At 42.4% G+C, this 15,146-nt stretch overlaps 1 protein-coding gene across 1 annotated transcript; it reads right to left on the bottom strand.

Annotated features, from left to right (window-relative positions):
* Positions 1-5,741: 5,741 nt before the first annotated feature.
* On the bottom strand, positions 5,742-14,904 carry NPY (neuropeptide Y). The gene is made up of 4 exons (XM_064704488.1): positions 14,746-14,904; positions 14,386-14,573; positions 9,174-9,254; positions 5,742-6,023 (listed from the first exon to the last, which is right to left on the bottom strand). The coding sequence occupies exons 2-4, from the start codon at positions 14,571-14,573 to the stop codon at positions 5,999-6,001; spliced, it is 294 nt and encodes a 97-aa protein (XP_064560558.1). The 5' UTR covers positions 14,746-14,904; the 3' UTR covers positions 5,742-5,998.
* Positions 14,905-15,146: the final 242 nt, after the last annotated feature.

The following is a 15,146-nucleotide window of genomic DNA, read 5'->3' as shown; positions in this document are numbered from 1 at the left end:
AGTTAAGGCCCTGGTGTAGCAACACAAAACTCCACGTCAATAATTTTCGGATTGCTGATCTGAAACAACTGCTGAAGCAAACAAATGATGTCAAAGTTTAAATGTTTCAAATGTGAATGCAAGTCAATATTTCTGATTGATCTGATTATTTAACTCCACCTTCTTAGAAAAAGCTGACCATATCAAAATGTGTTTGAACCTCTGTACTATTATTATACAATTGATAAAATTTATTTCCTGGTTTAGGTGACTTAGTTAGAATCCTCTTTCAAGGCTTATAATGCAACTGAACACGTACTGGAGCAATTGTTTAAAATTATAAATCTTTGCCACTACTGATGGAATAGGATTTGCAAAAAGGTGTGTGGAAAAACAGCATTTTCAGCTGACTTCAGTGGGGGTGATAGCTGAACCAGAGTAATCATCCAAAACATGGCAGAGTGAATGAATGGGTATAGTCAAGAAAATCATCCCTGGCAGAATAGTGTGCATCATAAATGCAGAATAACTTCAAATTGCAATCCTTTTCTTCCATATAAAAGAAAGTGAAACAAGAACAGAACGGAATAAAAAGATGCTTTTCAAAGAAAAGGAAGCTTGAAAATGGGAAGAAATTCTTTACTGTGAGGGTGGTGAGGCCCTGGAACAGATTGCCCAGAGAAGTTGTGGAAGACCCATTCCTGTCAGCGTTCAAGGCCAGGCTGAATGGGGTTCTGAGCTACCTGGTCTAGTAGAAGGAGTCCCTGCCTATGGCAAGGAGTTGGAACTAGGGGATTTTTAAGTACCTAAACCATTCTATGATTCTATGAAAACACAACATAAGAACTTGTGGGAAAACTTTGTAAGATCTATTAAAGAGCCTCTCACCTATTTAGCACACAGTATTTAAACCCTCATTCATAATTGATACAAACATATTTGTTTGACAAAGCACATTTCACCTCTTGTACCTCTGGGAGAGGCTGCCAATTTACACTTTACTGGGAAAGTTACTGTGGGAAGCCTGTTTCAGCTGTGTTCAGTTTTAGCCGCCATCAGCTCTGTCTGCAAGGGCACCTCATGGCTCTCCTGCTCCCATCAGTTCTGCTTCTTCAGAGGTGGAATGACTCCAGACGCATTTCCGTAGAACTTACACACCTTGAGACATGCACTTGGCAGCCCACAGCCCAGGACCCTCCATTGAATGCACAGGAAAATGAGATAAAGAAAAGTCTGGAATCTTCTGAGCTGGGTGTTCATTACAGGCAGGTGGGAGCTGCTTGTAGCTAAATATAGCTTGGAAAGTCTCTGGGCCTGGCAAGGACTGGGTCATTAGAGAAAAGCAAATAACTTAGATAAGGGAGAGCTTGGCAAACACACATATTAACTGGAAACAAGATAATGTTGCACTACTGGTTTTATAGCACATTCTTAATTGCTGTAATCCAAGAGTCTACAAGGGCAAGGCTGAAGGTGCAGTAGAACCACTATAACTTACTAATAATTTTATTTATAAGCCCGAGTTTCCTCCTACTTTCCCTCTTTGCACATAGATGGAATATCTCTGTAGTCTAGTTTTGGTTTTTTTTATTATGGTCTTACAGACTGGAGCACAATGACCCCCATATCTGGAGTCTCCAGGTGCTGCTGTAATACAGATAAATAAATGACTGATAACAATGCAGCCAGATAAATAAAATACACCAACTTGACATGAATTGCTGCATTAGTTAGGCAATTTCCACTCAGTAGCACTTTCTTACTCAGGGTACTAACCCACCAAAACAAAGCAAGAGTATTTTTTTTTCATTACTGTATGTTATATTATGTTTAGTTTGTATTTAGTTTTCTACCTTTACTGAAATCCATCTGGAAAATTTTTGTTTCCTTTACTGAACTCGGTGCTTGTCACACCTGGAATACTGTGTTGAATTCTGGTCCCTGCTGTACAAGAAAAGATGTGGACAGGCGGGAGAGGTCCAGAGAAAGGCCACAAAGATGATCAAATGACTGGGCAACCTGACATGAGGAAAGGCTGAAACAAAAGGGTTGATTTACGCTTGACAAAAGGCAGCTTTGGAGGACCTTATCACCATGTTCCAGTAAAATGTGGCTAATAAGCGGGAGACTCCCTTTTTACCAGCAGTCTCAAGAAAGGGGCAAAGGATAATGGGTACAAGATACTCTTGGGGAGATTCTAATTGGACACAAGAGGAGAAATTTTCACAATAACAATCAGCCACTCATTTTTTACAAGGAGAAGAATCCCCATAGGCAGTGGGGGATTCCCCAATGTTGGACATTTATGAAATTCAGCTGGACAGGCTGATGGACCATCTTGTCTATACATGCTTTTACCAAGAAAGGTTTGATCAGGTGATCCTTGAAGTTTCCTTCCAACGTGGTACTCCATGATTTTGTGATTGATTCTGCTGAATTTTTTAATGTTTGTTGACTTTTCGTGGCTAATGGTAATAACACAAGGGTGGCAATGGGAAAAAAGGTCCAGTTGGATTGGATTTACACAGGCACCCCTGAAGGTCATGTGGCCAGGCAAGACATGTAATCCCATGGGAAACACAGAGCAATGGTCAGTTCAGCTTTAAAATACCCTTCCCACATATGCCAGGTGCTCCTGGGCACCACACCCTAAGTACCAAGGTGAGGGGCCAGCAGAGCACCAGAAGGTGGCACAAACCACTATGGAAAACTCTTGATCCCGCACCTGAAACTTGGTATTCATTTGCCAGCTACCAGGTGAATCCCACCTCACCCCAACACAATGCCATGTGATGGAGGGTCTTTTGGCACAGAGAATTTCAGGGCTGAAAGTAGTGCAGTGGGCTAGGTTTGTAGGGACGGAGAAAGAAGAAGATAGAGAGAATTTCTTGTCCTGGAAGACAAGATAGGTGGGATCATCTATATCTCTTCTTTGGTTAAATCAAAGTCGGGCATAACTGTGATGTATTTCACAGAAATTGCTGAAGGTAAAGGTGGACAGTCTTTTGAATGTTTGACACTAATTTACGTACATTTCTTGTGCTTTCAAACCCACAATAAATAAAGGAGAAAATATTATTACCTACTTTCATGGTTATCACTTCTTGTTTTTCCTGGCACTTCCTCAGATTCTAACATAAATTGCAGCCTTTGTTTTAGAAACAAGGTACTATTTCTCATGGTTAGAGAGAAAAAGATGAAAAACTTAACCCTGAAGTCAAAATGCAGGAGTTACGCCAAAGAAAACTGGTATTTATCTTCATTTCACAGTTCATTTTTTAAGTCTATCCTCTGATTTGTAGAGCTGATACAGTATTTTCAGTGTCCTGGCCTGTCAAGAGTGGTATATGAAGTACACGAGTAAGCTAAGAACTAAGCACACTGGAATTCTATGGCAATGTTGTGTTTGCCCCACAACAGAGAACAGAGGAAGATTTTAGAACAGAAATAATATTGCAGAGTGTATAAATAAATATTGTGTGAATGCTTTGCCTTGCTTCTGTCTTTGAGAGCTCATCAGGTAATAGCTTTTCTATACAGATGAGGGTTCTTGACGTTCAGGAAAACTCAGGTAATTGAGTGGAACAACTCAGCACAAGTGTTCGGCGTGCACTAATTCTTTAACTCTCCTTTTCTCCCCTAAGGTACATTTGTAATGACAGCACAAGCAATATAAGATTAGTTTATCATTTTTATCATTACTGATATTGCAATTTACGTGGTCATTAGTATATATAAATACTAAAAATTAGCAGGAATTAAAGCTATTGTGTATCATATACCTCAGTAACTTTTCATTTTAATAATTACTCAAAGCAGAGTACTCTGTGTAACCTGCCTTAGCAGGTCCTCGCCTGAGGTTGAAGAACATCTGCTCACTCCAGCAACTGGGGGCCATCCTGAAGTCCCTCTGAAGATTATTGCATACAGCCGCGGGTAGAAAGGGTTCACCCTGTGTCTTGGGTTACAATGACAAAGTGTAACCAAAGTATGTGTTCTGTGATCATCTTCATAAGCTGTTAAAACAGATGGGGCAGTGTTCCTTATCTCTTCCATGGCTCATCCCTGATAAGTCCCTCCAAGGGCTATATCTTAGCAAATGGGCCATCAAGGTCTCCCAGAATGTCTCGTAGAATTATATCATCTCATTCTGAGAGGCCCTGCCAGAGGGAGGAACCAAGCATTCCTACCTGGATATGATCTGAGGCTTGGAACACCACAGGAGCACTACCACTGGATTCCCAGAGGACAAGAGCTCAATACCCACCAGTGGACCTCCAGAGAAAGATCAGATCTTTCCACAGGATCGCTGCTTCAACAGAACCACATCCATCACTCCAACAGGACTGTAGCCACCATTTAATCAGACTGCTATCATCACAGGGTGTCAGGTCATATTCTGACTCTGTCAGTTTAAGTCAGTGCTTCTGTACTATTGTGTTTATCTTAATTTTTCTATTAAATTGTAGTTCTGACTTGGAATTTCCCACTGTTTTGGTTTTGAACTAGTACACCCTGGGGGCCCCAATAATTTTTGTAACTCTAGATTGCTCTTAATTGTCACAATTCCACATAGAATAGAACTATCACCACATCTGTAAGTTAATGTGTTGCTGCTGAAAGCTAAGTTTGCCAATTCCAGTGACACGGGAGTGTTTTATGAAATGGAAAACTTTGTTGTGTTTTGCTGAAAGCAGTGTGACCACAAAAGCTGACCAGTCCTGGTAAGCTGGTAGCACTTTGCAAACACATTTATAGAATCCTGGAACTTGGTTGCACTGATGCATCTCTCCCAGGGGCAACAGCCACGTGGAAGCATTTGAACATTGGGAAGGACATCTAAATAGATTAAACCTTCACATTGACTCTTTTCCAGTTTGGAACTTCTTTATGTGGTTTATTATGCATTGTTTAGTCACAGTGTCTAAAGAAAAGAAGTGGTGCATCAGGAACCAGAGACCAGCACTTGCGTAATGCACAGTCTGGATCCTGACCCTGCAGCAGGATACACCATCTGTGAACTAGAACCACTTAAGAAAAAGGGGAAGGTGCTGCCATTCTTACTCTAATTTGAGTAAAAACTTCAAGTGTGTCTAAGACCCCCATTAGGCTAGTGAGTAAACGTAAAATCCAAAAAAGAAAATATAAAGAAAAGATTAAGAAAAGATAAGAAAAGATAAACCTGGTGATAGTTTGCCTTGTCCCTGTTCTGTGGATCTTATGGTACAAACCATTAATAACCCCAAATGAGAGAGGCTCAGAAGCCAAGAAGCCCAAGGGTTGGGATTTATCACTGTGCTCCTTTACAAGGCCCTAGGCAATGTTAGATGTCTTTTTTCTGGCACAAATAATTGCAGTCTTGTCTTGGTTTATGAGTTACTTTAGATGTTATTTTCTGCTATTTCACATATTGCCAAAACAAAGATGTTACATCTGTTTCATTTAAAAGTACTAGCTCAGGCTTACAGCCAAGCATCAAACCAGTTTTGAGGAGTTAGCAGAATTAAGCAGTGACTTATTCCTTCGCATTTCAAAATTGCCTTTAATTTTATCATGTTCGGATATGTAAGCACTAAACTTTTAATAACGGCCATTCTGAAAAAGGCTTCTCAGAACACTCTTTATCCAAGTTATGAAGTCTGTGATAAATGATTTTCAACAATTTTGAGCCGAGTCTGAGGCCACAATAAATGATGTCTTTATCTTACTTTGCACAGTAATTACTGTAATAACTGTGACACCATTGTTGTCCACACTACAGGGAAGTTGTAATTCAGTTTTAATAGTTTAAAACAATGCTTTGTTATACCAATGACATGGTTGTTTGTTTTCATTTAGTATGTTATATTTTGGAATGCACAAATAATTTATTTAAATAAAGGAATATATACAAATATGACAAAGGAGAGAAACTCTACAGAATACAATGGCTGCATGCACTGGGGATGAGGTTATGATTTTCTTCAGAGGTGTAGAACTGAAAACTACGAAAAGTTCTGAAGGTGTGCTGAAAATCCCATCACCACATCGAAGGGTCTTCAAACCTGTAACACATATTATGAATAAAAAAACCACACTGAACATATATTAAAGCCCCCTCTGAAAAAAATTCAATGTTAAAACTACCTAAAACATTCATTAATAAAAGCAATGAGAAATATATATGCATATTTGCAGTTGAAAATTGTATATGTGACTCCAACAAAAACAGATGCATTATGAATTGCCAAAAATCTGTACTTGATTGTAAAAATTGCTACCAGAACTTGCCTGTACATCCTGCTACCCTGGTACCACGTTTTACAAGGCTGAGAGTAGCTACAACGCTGCCTTACACCATTAAACACCACTTAGTGAAATTAAGCTAAATAACTATGATATGTTGAGATACAAATTTCTTAAAGATATATTTTTCACACTAACTCAGGAGTAAACAATTTCCAAAGAGAACTCACTGAGCCAAACAAAATCACATCATGCTGTAAGCACCTTTAAACAAAACCCAAGTTCAAAGCCCCCATCCTAAAATATTATTATGGTATTCCACTGCTCATTATGAAGCTTTAGAAATATATTGAAAAGGGTGCTGAAGGCAGGATTTTATCCAGAGGTCCTCTGCTTGCAAACAGATGTTTTGTCTACACAGAAGGAAAGGTAACAAGTAGGAGAACATGGAAAAACATCAGGAGAAATGCATTTGCCATCATTTTTCCCATCTAAAAGTAGCACATCAACTCTTGACTAAATATCTAATCTGCCTCCACAGTCACTGGAGAAACATGGGCACCTTAGAGGGCAACTGAGACCGTGCCTATTTTAGGAAGGAAAGTTCATTCTGGAGTTACCCATCCCTCTGACTGACTGCAGAAGCAACCTAGATGAGTATTTCATACTAAATATCTAATTTTTAAAGAGGCAGCATCAAGAGATATACAGCCTATTACAGAGCATTAAACATTTCCTCATCACTCCACAAGACAGACAAAATCAGAAATATGCCATATCACACATTTCTGTCATAAGAACTTGTACTCAGGTCAAGGCACCTCCATTTTTTTTATCTTTATCTTCCTTTCTTGCAATTAGTTTCCAGAAGAATCTCTCTAAACTTTCTATGGTCAGACACACACCCAAACTAGAACATCTTTTGGGGTGCATTTCAGTAGCAAAAGTGAAATGCCAAACCAGACCTGTCAAGCTGAATAGAATTAAGTCCTTTATCATTATCTCAGTGTTTAGTTACCAAGTTCAGTTCCCACAAACTCATGAGGTATCTCCCTCTGTCACTGATTCACCGAGTGCAAATTACATTTGCTCCATAACTAGCTTTTTGTGCAACTATTTCTAAAATATTTATTTAACTTAAGTTTGGAATAGTAGCAGCCTGCCTTTCATTCATTCATTCCTTCAGCCTGGCTTCCTCCAGGAAGAAGGCTTAGGCAGCCGTGCTGTGTGTCCAGCTGTCCAGCCCCTCCTCACTTCCTCCCCAGCTTTCACACCCTTTGGACAATTTCAACCAAGTCAAGGAGAGGCACACTGATTTCAGAGATGTTTAGCTCCTGATGTGCCATGAAACACAGGACTGGATAGAAAGAAAATTTAATTTTGTCCTCACATGGAGGAAAAAGTTGGAGTGGGCTTCAGAATTCATACAGAGTTTTATCCTAGAAAACATATCCATAGGAAACTAGGCATCATTGTTCCCAGTACTCCCATAACTGTCAGCAATGAGTGAAAAATACCATACTCAGTTTAAAGTGCTGTTACAGGGGGTAAGAAATAAAAATCTGCTTCTCATCAATTCTTGATCTTAACTGCAGACTAGTTTGTTATTTTGCTCATGAATTTTTGCTCCCTGGTGTGTTATAAATAGCATTATTGAAACAATAATAATAATCATAACATTTTGTGATGAAGGGGTGAAAATCACAGAGAGTATTAGACTATTAGGGAGATATATTAGAGAGTATGAGTGCTAACTACCCTGTGTGTTGCCTCAAATTCAAGACAGTGGAAATTTCCCATTATGTGAGGGCTCTCCCTTGTCATTACCAAACACAAAATAGTCTAATACATTTCACTGCACTTCATGCAGTTTTTCAGATAAGCATCTGCAGAGAAAATTGCATCCCCACAGCTGTGGTTAGTCATCAAACCATCAGCCAGGGCTCTCCCTACACAAAGAACTGCAGGTCTCATGAGCAGCCTCCCTGGATGGCAGTAGGAATTTTGGGTCACCTTGCAGTCTCATGATCATGCCCTAAATTCAATGCTACAGCCTATTATGTTTAAGTGCTCAACTAGTCTAGTTGAGCCTTTGCAGAGCACTTGTTTGAAGACTCCTGAGAAGACAGCTGCATAAAACATTTATTTCTGCAGTAGAAGTATTGTCAGCAAACTTCAGACAATCAGTGAAGGCTTAAACTGAGCTCATTCATGCTGGATTGTGAGTAAAGCCAGTATTTTCCTTCATGAGCCAAAACTACTCCTGCATCTTACCTTTTCAACATACTTAATGTTCAGCTGGGTAAATTGCAGTCACTGCTACAGTATCTTACATTATGGCTAAATTGTCATTACCTAACTAGATAAATACATTATGTACATTTGAAACCCCAGTGTTGTTTGAAACACCACTGTTACTTAGGCTAGTGCAAATGGAAATAAAAAGGCTTTTTTTCCCCTTTGCAAAGCATTAGATCCAAAACCTGTGAAATACTGTATTTTAAAGAAAAGTCACTGCTGTGCATTTGTGTATGAGTTAATATAGGTGCATATTTACCACTTATAGATCTTTAGAGGAAAAAAATTAAACTTGTGCGAGCAGCAAATGAGTAGCAAGATGTCATCTTTGGAGCTCTAACAAGTAAGCAATCATCACCAGACATCAGCATACAATTCTATGAAAAAATGCCCAGAATGAGGCAAGCACTGTGGGAGTGCTTCCCTTCCTCTGAATAACAGGCATAGCCTGCTCCCAAAATTAGCAAATGAGGAGTTTGGACTATATCACACCTGGTGAGGCACTTCTTGCATTCCTAGATGGTGCTATCTCTTGGGGAAAAAAGGAAGTAAAGGTTTGGTTTTTTTAAGAACATGATTAACCAGCTTTTAGTGGTATGTCTTCTACCTGTGAATCATATTTATTAATAACAAATGAGACTGTTAAATCCAAATGAGCTCTTCATACATACCTGGATCTAGGAATGTTTTCTGTGCTTTCCCTCAACAAGAGGTCTGAGATCAGTGTATCTGGGCTTGACCTCTTCCCATATCTGAGGAAAAATTTTTAAAAGTCACATTTTTGTATATATCACTTTTTACAAACAAAGACTGAGCACAGAACCATTAGTGATTTTTATATTTTCAGAAAAAAATAAAGAGCAGACATAAACACCATTTTCCAGCAATTTTAATTTGGCTTAGCCATGTGAGTAAATGTTAATTCTTATTTTATTTCTATTATTTTTCTACAATTATTTTACATTATTATATTGAGAAACTCTCAATATTTCTCAATTTGATGGCTGCTCCTGGATATTTCTGGACCTTGCACCTTACTGGTGAGAGCATGGAGGAAGAGGGAAGAAGCTGTGCACGATTTGACCTCCAAGCTTGTTGGTCTTGCCTGGAAACCCAGTTCCATCATCCCATGAACTTTCGCACTGGTTTAGATTATACTTCTCCTTCATCAGAAATTTTGTAAGATTTTTTAAGGTAGCCAGCACATTTGGGGCTGCCCAACATATAGCACATTAGTTGGCAAACACTGAGCTATCTTGAACTCTGTGGCTATGAGAATGAAAACTTGCTTTTTTAGAGTTCTTCCTCAACCAGACAGGATATCAGGGGCTACCTCTGTCCTTTATTTACACAGCAGCTGGCTTTCTATTTGCCTTTTTCTTTTTAATCCTGAAGGCTGTACATCACTTAACAGTTAAAAGTACTGCAATTCCCATCACTTGGGAAGGAATTCAATCTCTTTTCCTGGGAAAACAGGAGTGGCAATGAGCAGCCTGCTTACATGACTACAAGGATTCATTAGCCTAAGAGTGATACCTATGACCAACTGCCCCCTTGGTTGGAAAGAATGAAGATCACAGTTTAACTTGTGTGTGCAATTTCATTCTGGATCACAAAGTACATTAACAGCTTTTGTGAACGCTGCTTGAGTGAAATTCTCAATTCAGAAAAATCAAAGGTGTAGTTAAGAAGTAACATTTTATCCATTATTATCATGATGTTTCTCCAGTGACCCCAGTCATTCCAGCAGTTTAGATTAGCAAAAAAAAAAAAAAAATCTACCCAAACCTTCCAAACTACATTTAAAAGACTAACAGTTTTAACTGTGCATTGATTCCACTTGAATAGGGAAACATCTCTCACTTTTCATCCCTTTTCTTCAACCCTTTGTGGTTTTACATTGCTTTAATCATTTCAGTGCATCACCTGTGTTCCAGAAAGATAAAGCATCAGTTCCAGAAAGTTAAATTTCTTAATCTGAGCTGATTGAAAGCAGGTACTTGAAAAAAACCAGCCAGACACAGTAAAATGCTATTACAATAGTGCAATCAGGCATGATGCTGAATCAAATACCTTGCACTCCATCACCACCAAGGGATTTCTTTCTAGTTCCCTGCTCTGATTAATATGGATGTGACCTGGACTTCAACTGAGGAGGAAGCTAATTTTCTGTTATGTTAAAGAAACTGATTTAACAAATCAAAACTTGCTCTAGCACCTCACACTTGGACAAAACTCCCACTAATCTCTCAGGACGTTTTGCCTGAATAAGAAATAGGCAGCAACCACCCAGAGTGCAGAGATTCACTCAAATAATGAGGACCACTCTGTTGGGGAGATACACACTTTACATGAGTTCCTTCAGCATCTTGGCCACTCCATGCCAGTACCTGTGCTGGATGGACCCACCGTGCCCTCACACAGCAAAGCTGCACACGAGGCGTTCACTGACTGCCACCAGCTGGGCTGCACAAAGAACATCCACTCTTGCTTTGTCAGTCTCCTGTCCACCCTGTCATTTTGCCCCTGGGAAACATCCATGTTACTGACTTACTAATTAGGGGTCACAGACAGAGTCAATCTCTTTTTCCTGATGCACATGCCTGGAGATGTCTTTGCTCCAGCTGCTTCATGCCTTGCTTCTTGCTGTGAGATACACATTTATCAAAAATCATGGCAGTTTTAAAAGACTTAAAATATCATGATTCAAAGCCAGGTGAAAGCACTTGGTCAATTTTTATACTCCATTTGAGACATCAAGGCCTACTTTGGGGCATGCTGATAAGCCACAGCTCCAGCTGAAGTCAAAGAGATTTAAGAAGCAAACATACTTATTCTGAATAAGGACACTGTATGTCAGGCTCAGCAAAATCTCAAAGCTTCCTATGGAAACTTGGGTGTTAGGGTTCAAATCCCATCAATGTCCAATCCAGAAATTTGGATGTGTCTGATTCAGAAAATTGTCAAGAAACCAAAGCAAAGGGAGATCTGCTCCTGTGCCCATTAAAGGGTGTTGATATGAAGCAGGAGCAGCAGCACTGCCCAAGTCATACACACTTGAATATACTCTCTGCCCTGCCTATAGTTCAAGCCATTTCCAGCAGGAATGGCCTGGCTGCTTTGCTACAGCACAGAAGAGCCACAGATTCACTGAGAAACTGCAAGTGACAAGGAAAGAAGATTGCTTGTTAGCAAGAGGGAGCACAGGTAGCAGCAAATAGCATGAGGAGGAGGAAGAGTAAAGATGGACTCTGAAAAAAGCCTCCTGAACAGTGTGGTAGAGAGGTGTGAGGCAAGGACCACAGCACAGTTCAGGAAATGAAGGTGGAACTAATCCAAAGCCACACAGGCATCTGTAGAGCAGCAGTCTGCATCTGTGCTGGGGTCTCTTTTAGGTTATAAAGACCTGGCACACAAGGAACAGGGATCTCATCAGAAACAAGAAGCCTGAAAAAGGTCTCATGATCTGCATCATACAAACACCCATTTACCTCAGGTACCTCAAAGGGGTATTAAAGCTGACAGGCACTGATGTCTAAAGCTGAGATGGATCTGAAGAATTTCCAAGGAGGGAGGGAGCAAACAGCCAGATGGACACAGTCTAAATACAAGAAGAGAAGGATGGTCTGGAAGGAAGAAGCTCATTGAGCTCAGGTGAAGACTCTGTGGGTGACAGTAGCTCACAGGGGAATGGCACTCAAATGCTTGAGTCAGGCCAGAAGCAGAAGGCAGAAAGATGAGCCGGGCAAGGGGCAGGGAGGGGGGTGGTAGTATTCATAATCACAAAAACATCAAACAAGGCAGGGCAGATGAACCTGAAGAAAAAAAAAACACATCAATCTCCTCATCTCCTCCTTTGCCAACATGTTCTTACTGCTTCACCTCAGCAGCTACAGGCACCAGGCTGGGTGAGAGGCTGAGCACAGCTTGCTCACCCACCCACAGAAGGAACCAGGGTGAGCCCCTGGACCTCATCCTCCCCCTGTCACAGGGCTCCCAAGCATGCCATGCACAAAAAGCAGAGATAAAAATCTGTTAGAAGAGATAAAACTTTGAGCACATCTGCTCAAACAGACCAATCATCCTTAGACCAGTCTAAGGATGCTTCAAAAGTTATTGGTTTATTTTGCAAGTGACTTGGTTTATTTTGCAAGTTCCTGACAAAACAAGAAACCTCCAGCAGCTCAGTTAAGCTTTCCAAATGGAAGTGGCAATGGCTTTATTTCTGGACTGTTCATTCACCACAGTGGAAAAGCAGCACACCTTTTTGGTTTTTTAGTTAACCTGCAGAGTCAACTTTTAAGTGTGTATCAAAAAGTTGCCTTTGTAGTGCTTTTTTCTGCCAACTGTCTTGTACTTCCAGGTCAACTCTGTTCCTTTAAATACAAGGATGGGTAGGAAATATGAGGAAAATCTAAAGAACAAAATTTAAATTTTATCAATCAGAAACAATAACTATTTCAGTTCATTTCCAAATCCATATAAAAGAATGAACTGGTTTCCCTCTCTGAGTTGTGTACTTACAATCAATAAAATTGGAATAAAAGCTACACAGTCAATATTAAAGCAAGCACACAGAGCAGACACCAGAAGTGAGGGCTGAACAGAAACAAGGAGGGGTGGTCATTTGGATTTGGGATTTTTTGTTTTTAAATATGACTTGGCTTTGGACAGGAGCCACCTTTGAAAAGGGAGATGAAAGAAAGAAAAGTAGGGATGAGACACCAGCCTGGAGATCCCATCGCGTGCAAGAGAAAACAGCAGCAGAGGCAGAATTTGAGGATTAGATTATTTTAACAGTAATCTAGACAAAAGGCTATTTGAGTGCAGACTGCCACACAGAAGCATGCCTCACATGTGAGCCAGTTGTGAATATTGCTTTAAAAGTTCAGAACCAAAGAACTGTATTTCTATCAGCCCCTTCATCCATCTTACGCACTTAGGGCAATAGCACACACAATGTTAGGGGCTTCTGGGAAAGCTCTCAGTTGCATGGTAGCCACCCTTCTAATTTAATTCTTCAGACTTCTAAAGGGAAAAATGAAAGCCTAATTTTAGACTCTCATCTGGTCTTGATATTAAACAATAGATAAATATGTCAAAGCTCTTCTGTGTCACGCACTATTGCACGACCTCAGAGCGAATATCTATCAATACCACAGCCTAACTAGACAGACCATTTTTTTATCAAAGAAGATGATTTTTTATAATAACTTGCCCTTTTTTTTCAGGCTGAACCTTTACCCATACTTTAACAAGCATGGTCAACCCAGAAAGCCAGTTTAGAGCCAGGGAGGCTTCCATTCACACTCTTTGGGCTTGAGTTTTTGGTCTTGAGAGAGGTTTTGTTTAGGGCTAGGGGTTTTTTGACACTCACAGCTGCATGAAGTAGCCTACAAACCACAAAACACCTGGACTACTACAACTCCACAACGGGCACTTTTTCTCACCAAAATCTTCACTGGAGTCAGTGTCAGCAACTGAAGTGGGAAACTGCTCCTAGTGCCCTGTCTAGCCATCTCCAGCTCCCAGGTTAGCTATCTTTCCTTTCTGGGGTCCCTCCCTGTGCACGCTGTTTGTGCTCCTGCCTGCCAGCCTGTCTGGCCAGAGCTAGAACAGGCTGAGAGAGCAGGGGCAGCATTGACACCCCTGCCCCTTCTGCCAACTTGGGTGGTGGAAATAAAGCTCCGGACCCGTCGGCAGCTCAGGGTTTCATGGGCACTGTTTTCTAATCTGAGCACCACGTCTTTCTCCGTGTCCTTGGGGAAAGCAGCGAGACACCCACAGTGAGGGGGCACCCCACCTTCCTCCCCTGAGCCTCGCCAAGGAAAAAATCAGCCCGACAGCGGGCGAGGGAGATGTGTGCCGTCCCGCTGTGCCTACCTCTGCCTGGTGATGAGGTTGATGTAGTGCCTCAGCGCCGAGTAGTATCTGGCCATGTCCTCTGCGGGGGCGTCCTCGCCGGGGCTGTCCGGTTTGGAGGGGTACGCCTCTGCCAGCGTCCCCAGGCAGACCAGCAGCGACAGGGCGAAAGTCAGCACCGACACCCACAGCCTCACGGTGCTCTGCATCTGCTCGGCGGGGCGGGATGGACGAGAGCTGCCGTCAGCACCTGCCCCGACGGCGGCAGCAGCGCGGCCGCCCCAGCGCAGCCCCGACCGGCCCGGACAGCCCCGCGTCCCCGTGCCCGTGGCTGTCCCCATCCCCGTTCCCAACCCGTGCCCGCCCCGTCGCGGCACTCACGGCGGCGGCTGCAGCGGAGCGGCTCTCGGCTCGGCTCGGCGCTTCTGCCCGGGCGTCGGGGCTCCGAGTGCGGGGCTCCACACCCCGCCGCCCTGCTTTAAGGCTTCCCGGCAGGCAGGAGGGGCCTCGGGCGATCACGCCTCGCCGGCTCCGGTCCCCCCCGCCCCGCTCCGCCTGCCCCTGCCCCGGGAGGGGCCCGGCCGGTCGGGGCCGGGCGGCTCCGAGGGGGCGGGCGGTGCCGAGCCCCGCGCAGCGCCCGCGCCGCCCCCGCCGCCCCGGAACCCGCCCACGGCTGCCCCGGGATGTGCTCCGGGACCGGGGGCCTTCCCCGAGCGAGGCGGAGCGGGAGCCTCGGTGTCTGCAGCTGTGGGGCCGCCGTGCTGCCAGAGCTCCCCGGGAAA

The sequence above is a fragment of the Zonotrichia leucophrys genome, chromosome 2, assembly GCF_028769735.1.
Source record: "Zonotrichia leucophrys gambelii isolate GWCS_2022_RI chromosome 2, RI_Zleu_2.0, whole genome shotgun sequence".
Lineage (NCBI taxonomy): Eukaryota > Metazoa > Chordata > Aves > Passeriformes > Passerellidae > Zonotrichia > Zonotrichia leucophrys.
Note: the sequence above shows the minus strand (reverse complement) of the source record. Positions and strands in the feature narration are given on the sequence as shown.

What these genes read in the sequence shown, in the direction of transcription:
- NPY (XM_064704488.1), bottom strand. Translation starts at nt 14,573, where the DNA reads ATGCAGAGCACCGTGAGGCTGTGGGTGTCGGTGCTGACTTTCGCCCTG. An exon ending in AACCTCATCACCAGGCAGAG is followed by an intron (nt 9,255 to 14,385) that starts GTAGGCACAGCG and finishes ATTTTTCCTCAG; the next exon opens with ATATGGGAAGAGGTCAAGCC. An exon ending in GAAAACATTCCTAGATCCAG is followed by an intron (nt 6,024 to 9,173) that starts GTATGTATGAAG and finishes TATGTGTTACAG; the next exon opens with GTTTGAAGACCCTTCGATGT.